General features: G+C 46.7%; 2 protein-coding genes across 2 annotated transcripts in view; one reads left to right on the forward strand and one right to left on the reverse strand.

The window, feature by feature from the left end:
- The window catches only part of LOC307245365 (CASK interacting protein 2), a 42,228-nt gene extending 38,189 nt beyond the window's left edge, over positions 1-4,039 (forward strand). The window contains exons 19-21 of the mRNA XM_080020912.1: positions 58-2,346; positions 2,453-2,681; positions 2,773-4,039. Coding sequence (XP_079877038.1) covers positions 58-2,346; positions 2,453-2,681; positions 2,773-2,869 — 2,615 coding nt within the window. The 3' untranslated portion in view covers positions 2,870-4,039. The remainder of the gene's footprint in view (positions 1-57; positions 2,347-2,452; positions 2,682-2,772) is intronic.
- Positions 4,040-4,117: 78 nt separating this feature from the next.
- Positions 4,118-25,017, reverse strand: nherf1a (NHERF family PDZ scaffold protein 1a). The gene is made up of 6 exons (XM_080020844.1): positions 24,431-25,017; positions 12,659-12,829; positions 10,769-10,922; positions 9,515-9,558; positions 6,542-6,652; positions 4,118-5,464 (listed from the first exon to the last, which is right to left on the reverse strand). Exons 1-6 carry the CDS (start codon positions 24,851-24,853, stop codon positions 5,315-5,317), a joined length of 1,053 nt encoding a protein of 350 aa, XP_079876970.1. The 5' UTR covers positions 24,854-25,017; the 3' UTR covers positions 4,118-5,314.
- Between the last annotated feature and the right edge of the window lie 942 nt (positions 25,018-25,959).

Raw genomic sequence — 25,959 nt, forward strand, 5'->3', positions numbered from 1 at the left:
AGATGTCCGTGATTGTCGCTTTGTCGGTTTTAACGTCTGTCTGTCTGTTTGTGCCAGGTCATCAGAAAAAGTTGATGCTGGCGGTGAAGAGGCTGTGTGACCTGCAGCGCTCCCGTAACCTGGCGGAGCGGGCCGGTGGGGGGACTCTGCAACGGCATCCCCCTGCGGCTCTGGAGCTGGTGGCCATCGAGCACAACGCGCACGCTCACATGCGCTGCGACACGCCCTCCGACGACTTCTGCCCCTCCCCGCGCACACCCAGGGCCCTGGTCTCCTTCCAGGACAGCGAGCTGAGCGCCGAGCTGCAGAGCGCCATGATTGGCAGGACCGTGGGGGAGGTCTTTGGCATCAGGGGCACGGCCTCGGCGGCGGCCATGTCCTCCAGCCAGGAGAGCATTGGCGTGCGGTCCCGGGGGTCTGGGAATTCCAGCACCTCTGGGAAGACCTCTCATTCAGGACATCCTCAGGATCAACATGCCACGCTGACATCCCAGGAGAGTCTGGAGAATGGGGGAGCGTGTAGTCCCGGAAGGAGAAGCAGAGAGAGAGGGACGGAGGCACAGCGGGTGTGTGACACTCCTACCAAGCTGCACTTTGTCCCCCTAACCCCGCCCCTGACCCCAAGCAAGATGCCCCGCTTCGCCTACCCCGGGGTGCCCCCCAAGTCAAAGCCTTGCCAGTCCCCCGGTCGCCTCTACCAAACCCACCAACAGCAGCACCTCCACCTGCTGTCCTCTCCTCCGGACCCTTCACAGCAGTCCTCCCCCAAGCACAAAGGATTCGGTCACGTCCATCTCCATGGAGGGTCTGTGGGTGAAGCGGATAGACCCCCGTGGGGGCTCTCAAGGCCCCTGGCAGGAGCCGTTCCCCTCCCTGGCCCCCGTCCCGGACAGAACCTCGCCTACCAGCAGAACCGAGATCCCGAAGGCATCCAGAGGTGTCTTCCCAAGAAGCGCACTCAGAGCCTGACACGTTACGCCCTTTCTGACGGTGAGCCGGACGACGACGATGCTTCCTCCAGCTACCACGCCTCCTCATCCTCCGCCGTGGCCATGCCCTCATACGCCACGCTGGGCCGGCGGCCAGGGCGCGTGCACCCCGCCACTTCTGCTGCCCAACGACAAATCAACCGCAGTCACTCATTTGCTGTGCGCTCCCGACGCAAAGGCCCTCCTCCGCCACCGCCCAAGAGGATGAGCTCGGTGGGTGGAGCCGCCACAGCTGATCCATCAGGAAGCGATCGCGATGCGGAGCCCAGGCGGACTGGGACCGAGGGCGAGCGGGAGGGAGGGATAGAAACGGAGAGCGCTGGAAGCGTGAGAAGCATTGCGGCCAGGATGGAGGGAAGCGCCGCGAGCCCCTCCCGGAGGATAGACGTACCTCCGCCCCATACGCCGGCGTCCCCCCGCTCGCCTGGACCATCCCCCCACTGCCTTGGACTCTCCTCTCATCCTCCTGCCCAGTCCTCTTCCAAGCCGGTTCCTGCACTGGGGCTGGGGGGCCTGAGGAGGACGGGCGGTGAGAGGACCGACGGAGTGGTAAACAGGCTCCAGCAAGGTGGAGGGAAGGAAGGAGCGGTGGAGGAGGGGAAATGGCATAGGAATGGCCAGGTTTCAGAAGGTACCGCTTCATCCCCAAGAAAGGTCTCTGGCAACAAGCTGCCTTTCGCTGAAGAGGGCAACCTCACCATCAAGCAACGGCCCAGGTTAGGAGGTGGAAATTTGGTGGAGACAGAAATCAAAGCCCAGGCTCCACGGACCCTGGAGCTCCCAGAGTTCAACCTAAAAGAGTCGGATACCGTCAAACGCCGGCACAAGCCCAGAGACAAGGATGGGCATACACCAGAGGAGGCTGGCACCCCCACAGACACTCCCGACACTCACTCATATGCGCCGACCATATTGAATGGCTTCCAAATGCACGCCTATGACGACTTGCCAGTTGAAATAGAATCGCTACAACTAGGTGTTTTCCAGAGAGTAGGCTCTCTCGGAAAAGGCCCCAGACCTCCCGTGTCCAGCAAACCTTCCAGTCCTCTCAAGCATCTCCCCACAAGCAAGCCGGCCAGCCCGCAGAAAGCCTCCTCTCCCGCACCTAAACAGCCCAGCACGCAGGTACATACGTCCATCCCTAAACTCACCAGTGTGCAGATTCACACGGTCTCCCCTAAACTGGGCACCAGCAGCACGCCGGCACAGACGTGTGCTCCTTTTCCAAAACCTGCCTTGCACTCGCAGCCGTCCACACCCACAGGTGCGCCGAAAGTCATGTCCAAGCCGGCGAGTCCCCAGAAGGCCGTCAGCATGTCTCCATCAAGGCTTCCGCAGCTCGGTGCAACCCCGTCAGGTAAAGTTTGACAAAATCTGTTCCACGTAGACCCCGAACAAACCCCTTTGGTGTCGGTGCAAAGGCAGCGATCTCATTTCCTCCCTCTTCTTCATTCCTTTTCCAGGCCTCGCTTGTTCCTCTGGACCGAACGTCAACGTGGTCCACAGTGTCGCTTTCAGTTCGCCCTCGCGCCCCTCGCTGGCGTCACCGGGTCACACGGGAAAGAGAGTCCAGGCCGCCGCGTCCTGCTCAGACGTCCTGGCCCAGAAGAGGTTGGAGGAGACCAGCACGTCCCTGGAGGCCGCCCTGAAGGTGGTGGAGAACAAACTGGCGCAGGACGACCGTGTCCATGGGTAAAAGCCCACACTCGCAGTTTGGACGGCATGTTTTGATGACGCCTGTGTGAACCACGATCTCATGCTTTTCTCTCTCTCTCTCCACTAGTAACGGCAGCACAGTGAAGGCCGCTGGGAACATTCTCGACGACATCGGCAACATGTTTGACGACCTGGCGGACCAACTGGACGCCATGTTGGATTAGCGTGAGCAGAACCTATCTGTACGCATGAAGCACACTGGAAAAAGTAGTGGGGAGAGAAAGGAGTGATTTCTAGAGGCGTTTGAGGCTCAGGGTGACTTTCGCAAAGCTTTCACGGCACTTTCCAAAAAGGAGGAGGACACGTTATCTCCCTCCGTCGAGATATTGTCCAACACAAGCACTTGGCCTTAGGACATGCATCTGGTGATGTTACCAAGACCACAACAAACAGTAGCACAGGTGTGTGCAATGGGATTTCAAATGTGTGTATCGTGTTAACCACTAAAGGGAATTAGGGTCTGTTTGTTTTGTTACTTGTTATTACAATAACTGTAGAACTTTGCTTATTAAGATTAAGTGTGCGATGGCGCCGAGTACATTCAGTCATCTTCCGATATTGTTAATGTTAATAGGTACGACTATATTTATACTGAGTATATTAACATACTGTTTTAACAGAGTCTATGGCTGAGATGGATTGAATTTAATGCTAAGGTCATAAAGTAGTGTACTATATATTTTGCTGCTCAGTGGAAAAAAACAAAACTATTCCTCAATGTTTTTTTTATATATTACTATCAAAAATACCATATGCATGTACTTTTTTTTTTTTTTTTTTTTTTTTATAAACCAAAATATTTAACATGTCATCTTCCCAAGAGCAAGGTTTTCAGCAAAAACTAAAAAAGGATAATATGTTCTCTGTATTCTCTCTGTAAGCGCTACTGTCCTGAAAGCCCATGTTTTTCCACAACCGACCGCCGTGTAATTAACTTGTTATTTACACATGAACGTCGGCTTTCGGCTTCGGTTCCCCAGGTCTAAAAAGCTTTTAGCAATTTACCTCTGGGTGCGATGAGGCAAATAACTGTAAACACGCGCTCTGAAACTTCCCAAAAGCGGGCAAGGATGTTTGCTACTATTCTCACAGTATTGAAATGAGATCAGCCCAGGCTTCTCCAAACAAACACTGATGGTGCAGTTGTTTTCTATTTAGAACAAATCTGTCAAGGGTGACTAATGAAGGAATGCATTCTTCCTCCTGGCACCTTCCATAAAAATAAAGGGACTTCACTGTTTGACAGAGCCAAAAGTACTGTAAAAATATATATATATATTCTGTCTTTGATGCATTACTTTCATAAATGTGTTTCTCGTCTACAAAATTAAAATGTTGCCGTTTGTAAGGAGGGTTTCTGCGTTTTTCGATGTGGGATATAAGGAGGTAAGACAGAAAGCCTCACATCATTTGAGTTGATCGACCCATTTAATTATTTTTAATCCTCATCAATACATTCTGCCACAGAGTCCAGCGGAGCGCCGTACAGGTGACTCGCCGCTCTGAACAGTCGCTACAATTCAAAATCGCCTTCATTTTTAGCCCAAATACAATTTCCTCTCGTCATTTACCGTATGTACAAATCTATCAAAAAAAAAAAGAAAAATTTCATTGAGAGAACAAAACAAAATCGAATCTCTTTGTGTCATTTCTCTTACGAAATCCTGGCAGAATAAATCGCGGAGACTTACAGCAGGTGTTCCAACATGTACAGGCGGAGGAGGGGTGCTTTACGGGAAGACTTCGCAACCTTTCAAAGTAAAACACAAAACACACACACACACATACACACGACTGATCGCTTTACGCATGACTCATAGGCCACTTTTCTGGCAGCTCTTACAGTAAGTTCTCATTCTCAATACAGAAAACTGTTTGGGGACGTCTCAAGGGAGACTAAGACTATAGTTGTTCCTACTGACAATAGAGGCTAAGATGCATTCATCGGTAATCACAGGAATGAACAGATTTCACATGTTCGGAGGATATTTGATTCCTAACATTCGGTAGAAAAGCAGTCGTGGCATAACAAATATGCTGATGATTCATTGTTTTCCCTATTCATTTCCATTCTCGTCTTTACACATAATATTTCTTAATATTCAATATCAATCAACCCTGGAAAATAGATTAAAAATGTTAAAAAATAAAAGTTCAGGCAGCGCAACCCCTAAATTAAATGCGATGGAATTAAAAATCATGGACAATAACACTGTTTCACATTATATATCTCTTACATGTTCTATAAACGGAACCGTGTCGAAGTAAGACGGAGGGGAGGAGGGGCGGAGCTTAGTGTGTGTCCAAAATGGCATCCTGCGTCTTACATACCACATGCTCGTAGTACTCGTAGAAGCTTTTCCCAGCGTCTTGCCCCCACAATGCATTGTGGAACACGCTCGCCAGTGCAATGTTTGCATACTATGAGATTTTTCACGGGATCTAAGTCATCCTGGTACATTCCACAAACGATTTGAGCATACTATAGTTTTAGACGTACCGAACATTCATTTGGGGTGTGCCATTTTGGACGTGTGTGTGTGTGTGTGTGTGTGTGTGTGTGTGTGTGTGTGTGTGTGTGTGTAGGGGAGGTAGCACAGTTGTCCCATTTATAGGTTGCTGAAGAGCTCGTTCCTCTTGCTCCAGTCCATCTGGGGGGCTTTTTTGGCCGAGCGTTTCTGGCGGGCCTTCTCCCTGGCCTGGGCAAGCGACATGCCAAGGGAGAGCCCCCCGCCCGCCTCAGGACCGGCCTTTTCCGCCTGGAGAGAGGGAGGGACACACACACACACACACACTTAACAGAATAGGGAATTCCAACAGATCGAGGCATAAAAGTGATTTTTAAATGAGTCAATAGGTCACAGAGACCCACATTCCTCTGGGTTACACAGAGAAACAAACAGCTTGTGAAAGAACAGGCAACAGTTGCAACAACAAACCCTGTTTAGTTATGAATAATGACACTATCTCTGAGCATGCAAGCTGGATCAGAGCCAACTCTACGAGTAAAAGGAGAGATCCAGGGTGAAATCTCATTTTAAAAAGATATCTTGTAGTTGCTGCTTCATTGAGGTGGCACCAAAAACCTTCCAGTGAATGTATTGTGACCTTTAGGTTTTTTTTTATTTTTATTTTTTTTAAACACATGAAAGGGTAGAATCAGAGCTTGAAAACAAGGTATCCATTGTGGGAATCAAGTGAATATTTTGGAAGCTATGACTTATTAAAGATTAAGGTTTTGAAAACAGAAGTTCTGAGAGATCAGGCTTTCAAGTTTTAAAAGCATTTCCAGAGTTTTGCAGAACAAGATACCCATTTAGGAACACAATTAGTGCTTTAAATGGTGATGTTACATCTGGAATGTGCTGTACCCCTTCAATGAGTTCATGTTGACTGTTTTACTGAAATATTGAATTATTCATTCAGAAAAATATTGGAAAATGCATAATAAGTTAATCCTTTAATTTATTTTTTTCATTCTGAGTTCATACTCACAAGAGTAGCATGAACCCCTCTATTATTCTGTAACTTCTAAACATTCCCATTACCTGCCATTGTTTTATGACAACGATCCTTTTTAAGAAAGTGGCACATTTCAGAGTGCGCACAGAAAAGCCTACCACCAGGGGACAACAATTCCCGGAACGGAGAGGTCCTCCCAGCCATTCGCATTTCGGGAAATGTTGCCAGTTTCGCGGTTATAATATAGAGCGTCTGCCACCCTCTTCTCATAATCCATACCAACGCAGACATTGCAGTTCTTGCATCTGGTGTTTATTTGTTGTTCCTTTAAACGTTCTGCGCTTCCCCACCCAAAACCCACATGAGTAACGTACCTCTAGTGCGCTGCTCGAAGCTGTCGGAAGGGACGTATTTGAGGAGCTGCTGGATGAAGACGGGCTCAAAGACACTGCAGGGTGGGCGTCGGCCACCGCCTTCTCACTCACCTGAAACACAGACGTCCGCTCCAGTCATGCCACGCACTACGTAATAATGTCCACCAGGGGGCAGAAGCCACTCAGTCTTTCAGACGGTAGCGTCACGGTCTCCCGACGTGCAGGGGCGGTCTGAGTGGTTTGGAGGCCCCAGGCGGGACCCACGTGAGGCCCTGTCTCCACCTCACTTGACGCAAGCGTGGCCTTGTAAACAAAAACTAGTTGGAGAGAGCTTTTTTTTTTTTGAAGAGAGCGAAGCTAAATGAGAATTCAAACTCAATCATTCAAATAAAACTCCGACACAAGAGTCATTTTGTTGTGTGTTGTGCACAACTCACGGGCTGAGCTGAGACTGCAGTCTGCAATGAAAAGTCCGAAACAGAGGCAATAACACCCAAACCGAGAGCTGCTAATGGGATCTCTATACTGGACAGAAAGTGCTTATTTTCTATTCTATTTAACTCTTATTAGAAATTGTATTGATCCTGTTCGTACTCCTCCATGCAAGTAGATTTATTTTTTACCGAAAATATTGTAACACAATTTACCATCAGCGGTGCGAGAAGCACGTCGACCTTCATGAAGTAATTATCTACCAATAAGCTGAAATTAAATGTGAAATCAAAGCAGTGCAGTGGTGTGCACAGAGAATTTTAGGGGCAGGGGATAAAATTCATCATCTCCGAGCGAAGCTTCATAAGACTCAGTAGTGCAAAGAGTTAAGTCACTGGATGAGAACTTCAGTGTTAGAGGACTCGAGGGTTCGATGCCTGAAAGCCAGCAACACAAGCGCACGTTAAAAAAACAAAAAAAAAAAAAACGCCCGGAGTGTGAAGACGACCCGGTGGCGTGGTGGTGTTCGCTCCGCCCTGGAGGCCGGATCACAACAACAAATCCCGCTGCGGTGGGTCTGGGAGGGGACATGGCAACATGATTCAATGGAGGGATGGAGAATCAGAACTTGAAGCTGTGACCGTTTAAAGAATAGATGTGGAGAATATCTATTATCTATCTAATATCTAATATATATGGCGGCTCCTATGCCATGTGGAAAGACCGCCTGTGCCAACGTGGGTCCTTCTGACAGTTTTAATTCTCATCTCCAGATGGTCCACTTCAAGATGCACTATGAATGTGCCTTAAAAAGGAGTCTTCTTTACCAGGTCATTTCTTCATTATGCCACTGAATGCCTTAAAACATAACGCAAAGGGCCTGATAGTCATGACTCAAACGGTATGGAATGACTTGACCATACAATTCCCAGCAGCCTTCCATTGCTAAAAATAAACGTGCGCCGCTGTAAGCCGCTTTGGACGCGTGTTGACAGCATGCTCGGCCACGAATGCACCTCGGGGGAAGAACCCGCGGCTTGATTTTTTGGCTTCTCGCGAGGAATAACAACACGCCTGATGTGGGAAGTCCAGAAAACGAGCCAACCTGTCGGTGCAGATCTGTCTTCGTCACGTCTGCCACATGGGCAAACATGCAGAAGACGCAGAGGGAGACTCAATCTGCAGAGCGGTGTAAAACATCAGGGGCCCCATTCACTTTTATGACTCAATGCAAAAACGATAACGCAGGACGGTCAAAGGTCCATCGGAGCGTTTTACGACCGGTCACGTAACCTCGGATGAATGAATAGCCGCGTTATGAATAAATAGCTCGTCAGGACACTTGTGTTTGTGAGCCCAAGTGAGTAGGCTCCTTGATTAGTCACCTCATTAGCATAATCCCCCTACAACACGCCCCAGGAATTACCAGCGCTTCAATCCCATGAGCCTCCAGGACATCGGGAGACACTGGCCCCACTGTCCGCTGCCCCTGTTGCCATGGCAAGGGAGGGGGGGGGGTTCAAACACAATGTCACCGGGGGGACACTCCACGTTTCGCATGGGGTCACTAGGGTGTACTCACTCTTTAATGCAGGTTTGAGTGTGCGTGTGCGCGTGTGTTACCCTTTATCTGCTGCTGGAAGGAGTGTGTGTGAATATGTATATATGTATCTGGCAGCACCGCACACGTTTCACAGTCACAAAGCATGTCTTGTTTTGTTTAAAGATGTCAGCGCACATGGAAGGCAGCGCACGACGCTGTCCAGATCTCCTTATCTCGGACCAAGAATGTCCCGGAGAGGATCAGCGGGGGCTCTTCCAGCCTGGTGTGTGTGTGTGTGTGTGTGTGTGTGTGTGTGTGTGTTCGTGTTCAGCACGATAAATAATAAATTGAACCATCTTTGGCGTCCTAATCACACCAAGACGCTCCTGGGACTGTGGACGCACTAACGCACGCCTAGATCACGCGTGTGATTTGAAGTTAAAGGATGGCTTTGCCATTTTTTCGACCGAGGCCAAAAGCAGTAAACTCACATTAAGGTCACGCTCAGTGTATTTTAATTTGGACCAAGTTTTATAACAGTAATATGCCATTTTATTCAAAACGACTCTTTGCAATTGCAGCAGTAGATCCATAGATTAACGTTGGCAACAGCAGGTTGTCAGTAGGAAGCGACGCAGTTTCCTGTTTCTTGTCTCTTACATTTGCGCGGATGTAGCCAAAACAGATGATTTGAAGTGCAAAACAATAAAAACGAATAAATAAAACTCTAAAGAAAACACGATTAAATGCATTTTTTTCCTGCTATAACATACTGTATAAAAATCTGTCTAAAAAGGCGATTTAATGGGTTTTTTTAAGGCTTAAACATTTGCCCCGTTGAAGCACAGTGAGACGCTGCAGTGGCAAGCTCCTCAACAGTTAATTGTTCAGCGAGGTTCTGCTCTGAACAGTTAGAAATGAGTGGAACCAAAAAAGCCGTGGGTTGAAAAATAGCAAACCTATACCACACCCACACACCCACACACACGTCTACTCACCTCCTCTTCAGCCAATCTGTTGGACATCGGTTCTGGAAGAGGTCCTGGAGTCGGGAGAAAGTTGATAACAGCAGCTTAGTTTATCTCAGCGAGGTTTTCAAGCTGATCGTGTGTGTGTGTGTGTGTGTGGGTGTGTGTGTGTGTGTGAGAGACTGTGTCTGTGAAAATATACTTGCATGCATGACATTTTGGGAATATCTGCCCCTATCATTATTTACTCAGGCTTTTCATTCCAATCACTTCCTAGACAAGTTTTGGTCTAATGTCATACTTTTTATTATCAGATAGTTTTATAGGTCATTTCTTGGAATTCACATAACATGCGGAATTTTATAAGCACATATCTTGATGATGTGTAGCATTCCTATTGTCACTATGCTAATAAATTCTCTCATATTGCATTAGTGAGAGGTTTGAACTCCAGCAGATCCAGCCCTGGGTTACCGTAAATTGTTTTTTTTTACTTCAATCCTCAAATATCATATTCCTCAACTGACTTCCTTGTGTTAAATCATTAACTTTGGCAGAAAACCTCAGACAGACAGCATAGCAACAGCTGCTTCAATTTGTCCGGCATAAAACAATGCTAAACATCTTAAACATTCGCCCCGGCATAGTTACGGGGAAGAGAACAAGGAAAAGAGAAGAAGGCGGAAGTCTGGAACTGTGTGAACCCAGCTGAGACATGACCGATTACAGCTCTGAGTTTTAATTTCTCCCGTTGAAATATTATAGTCTTAATACTTGATGATAATAATAATAAAAAGTCTATTTTTAATTTCAAAAGACGCGCGAGGAAAACTGAATAAAATAATATTATATAGAAGCAATATTCACACAACAGAGACATAGTACTTTAAAAATGTTTAAAAATTTTAATGTAATTACATAAAAACAAAATTCAAGACAATCAAGTCTCTCAGAAGAAACTTGAGACTATTTTATGCTGCAACCAAATCTGCATGCAGTTTATTTCCATCAGGCTGATGGGTGAAAAACAAATGTACCTGTTTTGCCTGGATACTGTATCCAGGCAACCGTGAGCACCTTAAAGAAGAGATATGATCTCTCATGGATGTTGACGGCGACCATGCGATTCGAGACAAATTCATTTTGTGTGCATTAGAGAGCACGTTCCAAGTTAAATTCCACACATGTTCAAACATACTGAACAAACGACAACTTGGAGACCCCAGCTCCACGGTGTATCTATACCCATTGTGCGGCCGCACGCGCTCTCTCTCTCTCTCTCACCTGTCAGGTGGTCCTCGGTGGGCGTGACATTGCAGCTCTTGAAAAACTCGTCCGCCTCAGGGTCCACCACCAGGAGGCTGGTCTCGTCCCCCCCGGCCTTGATGGCCGCCACCACTTCCGAGTGCTGCATGCCGAGAACCACCATGCTGTTCACCTGAGGGTTGGGGGGGAGACATTTCAAATAAATTGATAAATAAATAAATAAATAAATTGATAAATAAATAATGAAAGGTTATCTAACGGGAATGTGGAGAGCTTACCCTCCCCCGCGAGTTAAAATTCTTCACATTTCTTGAGGAGTGATACCGGAAAAGAGCCTCGGAGCAACATTTCTCACCCAAAACCCCCACAGACTCCCAACGTAATGACTCTGCCGCCTGGACATATTTACGAGCCGATATGCCCGGTGAACAGTGCGGGGTGACATGGTGCAATGACGGAGTAGACTAGAATTTGGAAGTGTTTGAACCGATTGGACCCCCAGAGGAATTCAAGGTGGGAGGAAGGGGCCTCGGACGTCGGAGGACGGATCCTCGGACGTCTGGAATTCCTCTCCCCCACCGCCGAGCATTTGTCGAAATTCAACGATCCGTGCATCGGCATCTATAATGCTGTGAGGGAGAATATGATTTCAGATGTGACTGATTCAATTTAATTGCAGTTGCTCCTCCCCTGGCCCACTGGGCTGTTGAGATAGGTATCGGCAGGGAAACTCGGGATTCTTGGGAGGTATTGCAATTACTCACAAGTATTGCCATTGACTTATGAAATTATTTTTATTATTATTTTTATTATTTTAAAATTGCAGATTTTGCTTACTCTTTCATTACTAGACAATTAAAAACAATTGAAGCGTTCTTTCAAAGAGAGAGAGAGCACCTACACACACACACACATGTCAAAGTGGCTCAGATCCTTATGCTTGCCCATTTTTCCTGCTTCCAACACATCAACTTCAAGAACTGACTGTTCACTTGCTGCCTAATATATCCCACCCCTTGACAGGTGCCATTGGACCGAGATGAGCAATGTTATTCACTTCACCTGGAATTCTATATTGCGTATCTATTATTATTATTTTTTATTTTTATTTATTTTTCCTCCTCCCACACCAACGGGGCTTGTGTTGGGAAAAGCAGATCTAGTCGCTCTGACCCGCTTGTAATTCAGCCCAGAGACCCCGTAAGTGGATTAAATCAACCGTGCGACTCTGTTACGTAGAACCTGACCCGGGGAAGAGGTGGGTTCTGAACAACAACTGACTTAAAACACACACACACACACACACACACACACACACACACACACACACACACACACACACACACACACACACACACACACACACACACACACACACACACACACACACACACACACACACACACACACGATAAGATTCCATTATCATATGCTGTAACGTAATTCATATGTCAGTTGGGTTGATGGGGGTAATCGTCTACCTGAAGTTTTATTTTCCAATGTCAACAGATAGCTCTGTGTATTTTTACACAGTGATGATAGTGGAACAATGACGAAAAAATGTAATTGTTAAACAAAAAATGTCATGTGAGTGCTATTGCAATGACACCGGAAGACGGTCAGACAAGGGCTCACCTACACATGCATTTGTAAGACGACCACGCTCTCAACTACCGTAATACCACTAGAGATTAATGGTTGCCAATCACCCTTCACATAACTGGATTAGAAACCGCACTCTTACAAACACGCACACGGGAGGGACAAGCGATACTGTCAAATAAAGATAGGGGTTAAACTGGGTTTACCCTAGGCCCAAACGTAACCCTGACTGCTTGGTTAAGTGATTTTGGTTGAAGTGAAGTCATTCCCTTTCTAAACGTGTCCCTGCAGCGCTTGGTGGTGTACCTGTATTATCTTGTCCTGCGGCAGGAGCCCCGCCCTCTGCGCCGGGGAGTCGTCGTCGACGGCCCGGATATACTGGCCCGGCTTGGTCTTCTCGCTGTGCAGGTTGAAGCCGTAGCCGTTGGACCCCTTCTTCATTTGGCACAGACGTGGACGCAACTGGACGTTCCCCTCCTGCGGAGACAAAGGACGGGGGAGAGATGTTACGTCAGTGTTCCCCCTGCCCCCACAGCCAAATGTGAAGCGTGGCTTAGTAGACAGTTTTTCAAATAATTAATCTGTAGCACAATGACGGATCAGTAATATGTTCACAGAATGTGACGTTGCATCATAAAAATCCATCCAGGCTTCCAACTGTCACGCACCACTGGCTGTTGGTGTACTCCGATGACTCATCGTAGGACGATATTCCTCATATTTATTAAAAACTGTCGTCTTTTAAAGATCATTATTTACTGAAATGAAACCAAGCAAGCCTGGAAAATGTTCCTTGTTTTTTATAGCAATGTCACGACCCCACCCAAGAATAAAGACGTTGAACTAAATAGAGAAGTTTGGTCAAAGCGGATGTTCTGTAACATGGTTCTAGTTTTCCCCAGCAGACACTATGCGTATGCAGTAGTTTAAGGCTGCAAATATTGTTTGTTTGTAATATTGGTTTTATTGATCATTATTATCTCCTACTAAAGGTGCAAAAAAAGTGAATCCAAGACAGAATACATATCGTGAAATTGCTCAATATAGTTAGCAGGCGGTCTAAAAAAAATAAATAAATGTATATTCTTTTTATAATATGAAATTAAGGCGGCATTGACATTTTGGTAAAGTTGTAAATAGCACATTTTCCACAAGATTTATCCCAGAATGGATTATTTGTTAGAAAACAATATTTCTAATAATTTTCTGTTGATGGATCATTTCATACCTATCGTATTATATCCTAATATATAGATACATTATCCCATACATGGGTGTGTGACCCGTAACTTGGTGTGTTTGCGTCTTATAAATGCAAACAAAGACATGACATTGTGTACGATTTGTTAATAGAGGGAGAAGCTTATTACTGTAACATGATATTCTTTGTGCAGGAGGTTTACATAATTTCGGGATGTATGGGCTAGTGGGAAGAAGTGTGGCAAGAGGCAAATCATAATCAAAAAAAAAAATACCCGTTTTTAAAATGTTTTCCTGTATGCATGAACACACCTAAAAAGACTGTATAGCTCCATTATGTACCATTCATGATGTTCTTATTAAAGAGTTTCTGTAAAACATTTTCTAGTTTACAGCACGTTCATCAGGGCACTAAACTATAAAGCAACACATAAGACCCTAATAAAATGAGTCACTCGGTGGTGGCCTTGGCGTCCCGCTGCTGATAATGCACACTCTCCTGAAGAACGGCCTCGGTTTTATAACCTGTAATCTGTTAATTATTCCACGCCACTGCTGAGTGGCGTGGAATAATTAACATATTTACAGGGCAACCTTTGCAACCGCCACACTGACACGAGGTGGTCGGAGCAAACCACCCATCTGCACATAATAGTTTTATGATTTCCTATGGAGTGGCCGAGCCATAGGAAACACAAGTGATCCCTGGGTGCCTTAATGGAGTACACCGCATGCTTTGTCTGGGAGTTAACATTCATTTGGAAGCTTTTGATGGACTGTGTTCCTTTTATGATGAAAACAATGTAAACTCTTGCTGTCAACAGAGGAGTGAATGAATGATCGAGTGGCATTAACTAAATCCCTGGAATGCTCTGGCCCAAGAGGCTTCTCTCTACTACCATTGCCGATCACCTCCACCATCAAAGTTATCTGAACGGCGTGGTTTTCAGTCGAGTCAGATGGGACGACTGAGGACCATATAATCTATTTACCCCTCGCTGGAAGGGGGGGGGGGGGGGGGAGACTCTGCCCATGTCACCGGAGGCTAACAGGTAAATCGCTCAGACTCTCCCAACCCCCTTATCTCGCTCCTGTCCCTATCTCCCTCTGCCAATCCCAGTAAATCGACCGCCAATATGAAGAGGACCTTGGCGGCGTGTGCCAGTGAGGAGGAGCGTGGAGACGTCTCCTTCACTTACTGTCTCCCTTAATCTCCCCCTCTCTGTCACCCCGACCACTTCTCTGTCGGCTTAACTTTGTCCAACTCACTCCGTCGTCCTCTCCTCGAGTACAATCACCATAGAGACCGCACCAATCCAGTCCCGAGCTCCGATCCCCTTCTCTAACAGACGACTTGCTCCGCATCTGGAGAGAAGTGGGAATCGGAACCGTCTACCTCGCTGCCCCCAGTATCAGCAGTCATTCCGTCAGAGGGCCATGGTCAACCATCTCACGCGGCTTTGGCTACCTCTCTGTATGCCAAGGAAAATAAGTTATCCGGATGCGTTGATTTACGCCGTGAAAAAAGGATGAAACAAGTGAGAATATTGCAATATTCATAATGGGATCACTTATCACTCAGTGATTACAATTTGGCCGCTCAATTGTCAGTCTTGGCAACCAACAGCTGTTGCATGGTTGCCAACTTGGTGTCGGGCCCTGCAGACAGCGGTACAGCACAGGCGATGTGGACGGGAACCTTGGGAAGGGTTCTACATAATTCCTTCTTTTGACCAGCCCAACGATCAGGCCGAATGTGAGGTTTTTTCTGGCCTTGAAAGAAAGACAATTTTGTCAGTTTCAAAAATGGAATAAATAAAAATAAATAATCACTGATTCAAAGCACTTTTAAAGCATCGTTTTACCTTCTGACTTTTTGGCGCATTTCTTTAAGCTGCGAAGGGTACGACTCCAGTCCTTCTCTATATGGCTCCGTTTCTGTCAATGAGATCACGGAATGGAGGCCGCTGAAGCTGGGGATTGATTCAACACAGTTGGGATTGTTCTGACCATTTTGAAAGGCCTTGCGACACACCGTTTCAGGGGGAAAATAATTCTGCAGCGGTTGTGCGAGTCTCACATTCAAATAAATAAATAAATAAATAAATAAATAAATATGGTGGCATCCGTAGGGATTGCCACTTTAGCCGCGATTACACGCAACGTGCCTACGGATCCATCTGGTTGACAACTTTGATGCAGGGGCTCGGCCGTGGGAGAACCATCTCCGCGGAGATTTTCCCAAGATAAGAGGGTGCAGTTGGAGCTACTAAGGATGACATTGTAATGTGTTCCTGTTCACATTAACATCCATCTACCCCTCAAGAGTTGGCTGCAGAACAGTGCCCTTATACAGTGTCTGGCTTAAGGACACTTGAACGTGGCTGGATTCTTTCTTGGGCGAGCCGGCGGCTGCGCAGGCTGAAGTGGCAGCTGGGAAGGCCTTGTAAACATTCTCTACATCTGCTTAACGTTAAAAGACAGGAATATGAAAAGGTTAAAGGCTTTACAGCTTGCTCCAATAGGAAAAAAAACCTAAAAAAAAAACAAGGTCTTCGGCTCTACCCAGGGCCCTCATATTGTTTCCTGGATTATAGCATGGACTTTGAACCACAGGCGTACAGTTAGGATGTGAATTACTGTGTATATATCAGGGGTCTAGGTCTGGCCAACTTTATATCTGAGAAGAAAAAAAACATTACTTTAAACAAAACTTTATAGTGTACACATTTATACAGCCTCCATGGTTTGAGTGTACTCCACACAACTTAGATTTCTAAGCATGATGAAATCTGAGGTATCTCTCAAATAAAGCCAATTTGTAGCCTGCCATGTTCCTTCCATTCCTGCTATTCCTTCCAGGAATAATAAAGTAAGACACGCTAGGCTTCCACCGAGTGAATGTGCTCTGCACTTTCAGAAGAAGAAGAGAAAAAACTAACAAAAAAAAAAAGCCATTAATGTTGAAGACAATGCCTTTAAGCGTTTGACATTTAGTGCAAGCACACTCCTCTCAAAGTAATGTTTCCCCTCAGGAAAAAAGTACAGTGATCTACGCAGCAAGTGTTACGGAACAGACTGAGAATCGTCATGCATCCCTCTGCGGATGTCATGCAATACCGCAGACATTGCCAAAGGAGGCTACGCACCAAAATTGTTGTCAAGCCAAAATCATGAAGAAGCTGTTTTAGGAGGTATAAATATGGCGTTATTAGCTCATTGTAAGCCTCTTAGGTAAACAATCATTATTTAACTTTCCCAGGGGCCCGTCTCTGCTGATATCACCACATTTATTCCAAAGTGTGTTTCTTTAAAGCCAAGCCAAACTTTTATTGCCACCTGGTTTGAGTGGTTGTCCAAAACATTTTGTCATATATATCAAAGATGGTTTATTAATAAAAAAAAAAAAAAAGACCAGCCACGTTTTATGCTCTTGAATAAATAACATTGGTGACCTCACAATGGGTCCATTCAATACCTCGATGACTTATCACAACCGATGGGAAGGTGTGGCTGTGCGTGCTACCGTGATGAACATGATAATATTTACCTTCTGTATTTATTGCCTGTGAAAAAGGACAGACGTGCACAATTGGGACGGCACAAAGGGATGTCACTGCCTGCAGTACAATACATTATCACAGAGTATCAGGGCAAAGAAACAAAAACAAACACAGATGGGAGCTATGAGCCCCATGGCGACCAAAGAGGCAGGAAGTGGTTGCCTCATGCGCGTTAGCACCGCTCCGCCCAAGTGCTCGCAACACGGGTGAGCGACAGCGGGAACCCGTTTGCGTGTCAAAGTGTGCCTCGTGCGGAAGCCGTAGCGCAAAGTGGCTTTTCCCCCGGCTAAGACCACAGCAGAAGACAAAAGTCTAAATTTAAGACGCATTATCACACCAGCACTCAACTCCAGATCATTTTAGCTCGGCCAGATAGACTTTTGACTGATGTTCTTATGTAGATGTTCTTATCAAAGTATGAGATATGCTTCCTTCCCTAAATAAACATTACGACACACAAAAAAAAAAACGAACACACATATCTGAGACGATCTGGGACGCAGTGTCCTGACCTTATAAGTTATTTACTTTTTAAAATGTTCCTTCAGCACGGGCGATGTACTATCTAGTCCTGGGGTAGGAGGCCCGCTCTCAGCGTGGGGGAGTAGTCACCCACAGCCGGGTGAAAAATGTTATGCATCTATAACCGGAGAGCTCCAACTACCTCATTCACGGTCAGCGGGCCTCAATCAACAGCCGCTCGGTCATGGAGCCTCTGACAGAAGCCTAGATTTAGCGGCTTCCTCTGGGTAATTGGAAGGAGAAAGTGCAGTGAGCCTTAACCCGAAAGGGCAGGGGCAAGAAAACAGCGGGTTAGGGAGAGCGAGGGAGAAAGAGTTCCATAATTGTTTGCACTAAAATGCAGCAATTGAACCCATGATAACGGGCTTAAAAAAGAAATAATATTGAAAAAATAAAATAAAAATAAAAATAAAATAAAATCTTGATAAAGATTTGGGCCTGACTGTCGGTCGTGCAGTCGCCAACTCCCCTCCTCATCTCAATGTGGACAGCTGCAAACTGGCTAAAGTGCCTTGCGGCCCTTCTCAGATGAGGGGGGCGCGGTTAAGCCGGGTGACGGCGATGGCAGGTTGACGGAGCCGTACTGGGTCCGCCTCATCGGCCTCGTTAGCGGCAAAAGAGTGTTCTTATGGACGCCTAAACGCCCGCGACAGAGGAGAAACCCGGGCACCAGTTATCCACTTTATTTTCACAATCTTGTTTTGCCAGCGAGCCCTTTCTGTATATAATTATTCATAAAAACAGTCATGTCGGCTTAACTCAACACCATGTTGGCGCTCCACTGCCAGAAAGTCCCCCTCACTAAACCCGTAGCTGTGGGTCGAGACTCCCACACTTGTCTGTGTGCGTCAATAAAGATAGTTCTGGCAACAATACAAATGTTTCCGATAAAGACTGGATGTTGGGGGGCGGGGGTGTGCGCACATTTTGTATTTTCACGTTGTTTCAGAGCAAAGCAGTCGGCGTGTCCAGTTTCTTGCTGAGATGAGCAAAACTCACTTTTTTTATTTTTTATGAAGATGCAATGCACAGGGTTAAGAAAGTATCCAATTCACATTATCTCCAATTTCTAGGATTATGCCGTCGCCCGTCACGCCCGGCCTCGGCGAAGCGCGCGTGTGCGTAAAAGCCGGAGTCATCGAGATTTTACAGCTTCCTCCATTGCCAAATCAATAAAAACGTCCCACGTCAATTATTTCCCTATTTGAAACGTCAGCCCTCGGAGATTAGTGGAGCGATTTAAAAAAAGGCGTTGAGAAGCCCAAAAATGCATTGCGAGGTGAGTCACGGTGGCTTCAGCTTCTCTTCAAGAGCCCGGGTTTGAAGTCCAAACCTTCGAGTTTATATGAGAGAGCTGGGTTTAAATGTCCAACTACAAGCGTCAGCAAGAAGAGAAAGAGAGAGAGAGAGAGAAAAAAAAAAAGCGAACTTCTCAAAGTGCAAGAGTAACTAAGGAAGTAACCGCTCCAGTGTCGGAGGTCAAAGTCGAGGTGAGAGTTGAGCCATCACGTCTTCTTTTAGGCCGTTACGTGCCGTGGGGACCACTCCACAGCTGGGCGGCGCTTGAGGCTATTTCTTATCTTGTCCAATTTTTATGATCTCAGTGAAGCTTGAGTCAAAAAAAGAGCGAGGCATAATCCATACTTATCATCTTGGTAACTGATTTTACTGCAAACTACGTGAATCGGGAGAACATAAGACCGAGAGGAGCTCTGCATTAGCAGCCCTGCAAAAACCCCTGACCCTGGAGGAATTCTTTATTGTTAAAAAAAATAAAAACGTTTTAAATCATGCCTTCATTAAGTTTACATCACTGTTCCAGTCAGGGCTCTATGGATGGCTTGGACAAAAGACATGACACAGAATAACCTTACTTCTAATGCGGCGCCATAGTTACGAAAAGTCATTAGAGACAAATTTAACTTGTATTGGGCGTCATGCTTTGGCTATAACCCCTGAGAAAACGTTCCCACAAGAATTTTGGTTCATGTGTTTTAAATTCTATAGTTATTTACACCGGTGATTATTTGGATACATTTGAAATGCACGCATTTGGACAGACATATAAAACGTCGGGGACCCTTACAAAGGGAGAGAGTTAAATTGTGAGCCTGTCTTCACTTATTCTGCAGTTCTCTCATTAGTCTGACATTTGGAAAGTCCTCAAGTAGAGAACAAATTGCTATTTAATCCGCTGGACAACCCCCTCCCATCCTCCCCCACACACACACACACACACACACACACACACACACACACACACACACACACACACACACACACACACACACACACACACACACACACACACACACACACACACACACACACACACACACACACACACACACACTTTTAGCGGCCAGTGAGAATAGAGCTCCACTCAGTGTGTCGGTGCTAAAAGGGAATGGGGGTGGTGGTGGTGGTGGTGGTGGTGGGGGGGGGGGGGGGGGGGTGTAGGTATTTCAGGGTCCCGGTTGAGGCGTGAGAGTACTCTCTGATTTCCTCTCCGGCCAAATTCCCCCACCCCCGTGCAAACATAGAGGACAATACTTCATTCTGCTGCCGGGAACCTCCATGGTAACCGATAGCGGCCCCCGCTACGCACCCTTTGGGGATGCAGGCAGGGGACGGAGTCACTGGAGGCCAGAGCGTTACCATAATATGATGATGACACGCTCGCACAACGTGCTGTCATCTTGGGTAAGAGAGCTTTGTGCAAAACCACAGGCGCCACCGTCATCCTTGGGTTTGATGCTAAAAGGCATAATAAGTTTGGTGCAGAATTAAAACAACACTTAAATTGGGTGAATTTTTTAAAATCCTGTTTTGAGCGACATACGCGTCGCATTGGACAGCAAATCAAATGCGTGGATGAAGAGCTTTAAACACGTAATTGTTCAGCTCAATCAATCCGTTTTTTTTGGGACTTTCAGCCCTGCTCCATCAAAGCCCACCGTGGGGGGGGTGGGCATCAGGGGACATTATAATGCCATTAGTCAGATTGTGCCAAGTCTCCCATCAGGGAGGAATGTAGCTGGAGGGTAACGGCGTCTCAGAAAGCCAGCCTGGGTGTCTCTCATTCAGCCACAGAAAGAGCAAAAAAGAGTCAAATTAAAAAAAAAAAAAGAGTTTGCCGCATTTACATCAATAGAGGAGAGTGAACAAGGACCCAGGGGACCAAGATTTAACAGCATTCAAGCATTCCAAAGTTAAGGCTGGGTGAAATTATCTATATAATGTGATTTATGGCCAACAGTGCAAGAAACCCATGGTGAACGTTTATGCCTATGTGTATCTTGGTGATTCTAGAAAGTGGAAAATAACAGTAATTAGGAAGACAATGCAGGCAAGAAAGGTTACACGACAGTAAAATCGAAATAACGTGAAATAAGAAAATATTTCACTGAGGAACGCCTTATCGTTCCGTTTCTAATTCATTTAATTCTTGTAATTTTGCATTACTTTATTTGTTACTACAGCAGCTGATGCCTTTTTTAAATGTAAAGTACTTTGAGTTAGATGTGTATGAAAGGTGCTATACAAATAAAGGTTATTATTATTAATCATTATTATATTGATATCATGATACAAGACAAGATATCGTTTGAGATTTTTGTTAACGCGACAGTTAAATGTTGTTTTTAAGGCTGCCCCATAGTAGAGTAATGCAATGTTCTGACCTTGATGGACTGTTCTTGCTGTTCTAATCAACGTCTCCACCTGCTTGGTCATAATATCCACATTACTGATTGTGTCTCAGATGTTTCTTGTGTCTAAATCTCTTATGAAAGCACCAATGGGCATCCTCAAAACACTGTCAAAATTATCAATATCAACATATTCGTCGATAAAATATTGTGGAATTTCATTTTGTCAATATTGCTGGGCCCTGCATAGCATTGCAACATCATCCGCAGAGATAACGGGAGGACTGGTATGAGGATGTATGATTGTAACAATAACCAAGAAGGAAGGCCTCTATAAGGTCAGCACGTTCCCCGCCCTTCTGAAGTGTTTGTGATGATTCATTTTCAGGCTACAGCATAAAATTAATATAATTACCATCATGACAGCGTTGCATCAGCTGTCTTAATTAAATCTGTGACATTTGCTGACCACCGTGTTCCATTAAAACTGACATTGTCATCAGCCTTGGGGTCCCGACCGCAGGCGGGGTCACTTCATATCTTCATTGGGTCATGGCTCAACTTTAAGTCTCATATCATGATTTTCTTTCCATTAGACTTAATTATTATTAGACTTTTTTTTTAATGTGTTTCTATCATTTCTGTGCAATACATTTGGAGCTCCCTCCATGCTCTATGATATAATAACAGTAGCCTATACAATACTGAAATTCATATAAAACTGTTTCCTAATATGCAATGTCAATAATATGAGCATTTTCCCCCTCGATCTGTTGTTTATCGGTCAAAATGTGAATTACAATGATTGGTTCTGGATCAGATATGACCGCAGAAGGATAAAAACCTCTAAATCAATCGCTGAAAATAACCGTTCTCTAATCGCTGTTGGGGAGAATTTCGCAACTTGAACAAACGGGGTCCAGGGCCAAAAAAAAAAAAAAAAAAGGCTGAGAACCGCCACCCGCACCAATGAAAGGCGGTGATTTCAATACTCAACCATTTGCCAAAACTTGGGTTTGTAAGAGATGACGCTCAAAAATGTTCATTATATCGATACTATCACATGAGATTTGACTTGCGCTCCGCTCGGGCGCAACGCTCGAGACACGCTCCCGGTGTGGGACCCTTTTTGGGGGGGGGGGGGGGGGGGGGGGCGCCAAGGAGGAAGCGTCGCCACGGGGGGATCACTGAACTTCACTGCTATTATTAGCGCCAGCGTGTCATGAACGCTGTCAGACCCCTCGGATAACAACCGAGGCGCCCTTCGAGAACGTGTTGTCAGAGGCACGACGACCGGCACAGCGCTGCGCGTTACGCAACCGCCGCCGGAGACTTTGAACGGGCTCCGCTCGGTTAGAGTCCAGAAAGTGTTCCAGCGGCGCGGCCGACGCTGTTGGAACACACCCACCGTTTAATAATCTCTTGGGGGAAAGATTTCACAACCCGAGTCGGACAGGGTGATCGCTTCAGCGACGGCGACAAAACAATCAAGGTGATTAAAAATGAGAACAAAAACAAAAAGTTGGAGCTCTCCTGATATAATAATCAGAGCGCCGCCGAGCGAATTATCTTGTGTGTATTTCTTGAGGCCGGATCAGCCGGAGCCAAAAAAAAAAAACCCCAAATCGCCGAGTGGAAAACGACAGAGGTTGTAAAGGAGGAGGAGGGGGGGGGGGGTGGCGAGGGGAAAGTGGCAAACTGTCCCAAAACCCACGAATCGACGACGTCTCCTCCGGGAACACGTTCATCGGGGCCTATCGGCACGAAACGCACAAGCAGGGGAACCAAAGGGAAGAGAGCGAGAGAGCGATGTTCCTCTTGTGTACATCATGGAACGTTTACAGGGTTTCCAACGCGCTGCCCGAGTGCTATTTATATCCCATAATGACTACGCTGATCTATTTTTTTTATTTTTATTTTTTTTAAAGTCCCCGAAAACAAACGGATCGAGACGAGCGAATTGTGGGGCCGCGAATCGGGCGTCATTTGCGCGTGCCGGCGGAGCGAGGCGTCCGGGGGAACGAGACAAACCGGGTCCCGGAGCTCTCAGGGGAGGGAGCGGCAGAGACTGTCTGACAGACAGACAGACAGACAGACAGACAGGACTTTCCACTTAACAAAGACTCTCTTTAAGCGGAATGGGAAGAAGCCTGTGTGACATGTCCTTGAGCCGAGGGGCAACGGAAGTGCCTGCGAGGAGGTGGGAGGGGGGGGGGGGTCTGTTACACGTCAACCTTCGCAGATCAGGGGAGAAAAGGCAACGACGAAACGCACCTAAACCGATGCGCACCGAGCCAGGCCCCCGTCCCTCGCTCGCTCCGTGCGGTTGTAGTGGTCACTCGCGTTGCAGAGTGGACGGTGATGTATTTCAGAGTGCAGCGTTGGGTTTCAATACAAATTGAACTGGGGATTACTGGGCTTCAACCGAGGCGCGCTCGGCTTGGGTCCCGACCCAATAGTATTGTCTGTCCTCTGTCAGTGGTGTGGTATTAGGATGAAGTCACATGTTGCATGTCACATCACCACGAAAAGCAATTTTGCAACTATAACTGAATAGCATGGTGTGACCGAAAATGTCTGGAAAAGTATGTTATTATCTATATGGTAAAATCAGACCTATATGGCCTGATATTACCATATAGGTGATTACATATAAAAAAAATCTAGTTCCTTATTCTGTCTCTATACAGTATAAACACACATTTCTAACAATATGTATATATATAAATAAATATATTTATATGAATAAAAAAATAAAATAAGACATAATATTAATATCGAAAATTAAATGCATATTTATATAGAAAAACACATTTATTTATACACACACACACACACACACACACATATATATATATATATATATATATACATACACACACACACACACACACACACACACACACACACACAAATGATATACGTTTTGTTTGGTTAGGAAAAAAGTAAGAAATAATATATATGAATGATAATATAAATAATGAATATATATGGAAACATATGAAATAAGATCCAGTATGGCGGAATTGAACTTTTGCTCTGGGCCAACTTCACGCTCCGTTGCTCGGAAGACAAGCGACATGTGTCGAAGTTTCGTAAACTCCCCCAAATAAATGGACAAGCTCCCACGCGCTGCCCGGTACCTTGGAGCTCACGCTGAGCCTGTGCGGGGCCACCGGGGTGCGGGTCCCGTTGCTCGGGGAGTCCCCGCGGTCCGAGTCGCCGTCGCCGCCCATCGGGACGCCGTCCGTCACGAACTCCCTGCGGCACCGCAGGTTGTGCTTCTCCAGCAGCTGCTCGGTCTCGTCGTCCAGCACGACGAGCTCCAGGGCTCCCACCGTGGCCCGGATGCGGGTCACGACCTGCTGGTGGCTCTCCCCCTCCACGCTCTCCCCGTTGACGAACGCCAGCTTGTCGCCGGCGAGCAGACCCGCGGCGGCGGCCGGGGAGTCGGGCTCCACCAGGCGGATGTACTGGCCCGACTTGCCCTTCTCCCCGTGGAGGTGGAAGCCGTAGCCGTCCGAGCCCTTCTCCAGGGCGCAGAGTCTGGGTCGCAGGCTGGACATGTCGCGGTCGGAAGGTGCGTTCGGCTGACTCTCGGGGGGCTTTCAGAATGGCAGCTTGACACAAGCCATGCGGCGGAGGAGCTGCACCTGTTGCGCGGGCGGCGAGGGGGGAGACCTTCACTTTGCCCACGGGGCGTGGAACGAGTTCACTTTCCGCTCCCACGGCCGCTCGGAGATCCACCCCCGAAAGTGCGTCGCAACGCGCCGACACCGGCCCGGCCGCGCCCCGCCTCCCCCCCCCCCCCCCCCCCCCCCCAGCTCCGCCCGGGCCGCCGTCGAGCGGCGCTTCCCCCTGACCGACAGGTGCCTCGACCAATCACGGAGCCGGGTTGGAGAGCGCGACGCGCGGAGCCGGAGCCTCGTGCCGCGTTTCGCCGCGCTCGGAAAACGGTCATTGCGACGACTTGTTCGGAGCACACGGACGCCCCTTAGCCGATATGTGTGTTGTGTGGCAACTATGGCGAACGATGCAAGCTAAGAAACCTCGTTGAAAACAACACAAAAATCAAAGTAGCGGTGTGTTCGTTCCTTTTTACTTTTCCAAGTGGGAAGTGGGATTTTATTTCCGAGTTCCGTCTGACGGGAATGCGGCATCACCGACCCTGGTCGAAAGTTGTTCGTCTATACTTTCTCAATTGTGTAATCGAACTGAATAATCTCCTTCAACTTCTCGGTCTAATAAGTAATACACTGGAAATCTACCGTTGTAGTGTTACGATCAGGTGATCACAACTCTATGCATACCGTGATCCGAAAGGGAATCATCCCGTTTACCGAACTGTTCTTTACTGTTTACTGGGAAATTAATTATTCACCAAATAAAAAAGCAAACATACTGTATAATACTTAATAACACAGTGTTTACAATCATGACAGTGATAAACGTTTCACTTCCACTCCCCTACTCTCATTTCTAACACTGAGTTAAATACTTGATGGGCATAATGTAATTGATATGATAGTGCCCTCTAGTGGCGCTCGCTCGCTCACTCACTCACTCACTCACTCTCACACACACACACACACACGCACACACACGCGCACACACGCGCACACACGCGCACACACACACACACACACACACACACACACACACACACACACAC

This window comes from Zeus faber (genome assembly GCF_960531495.2).
Source record: "Zeus faber genome assembly, chromosome: 20".
Classification (NCBI taxonomy): Eukaryota; Metazoa; Chordata; class Actinopteri; order Zeiformes; family Zeidae; genus Zeus; species Zeus faber.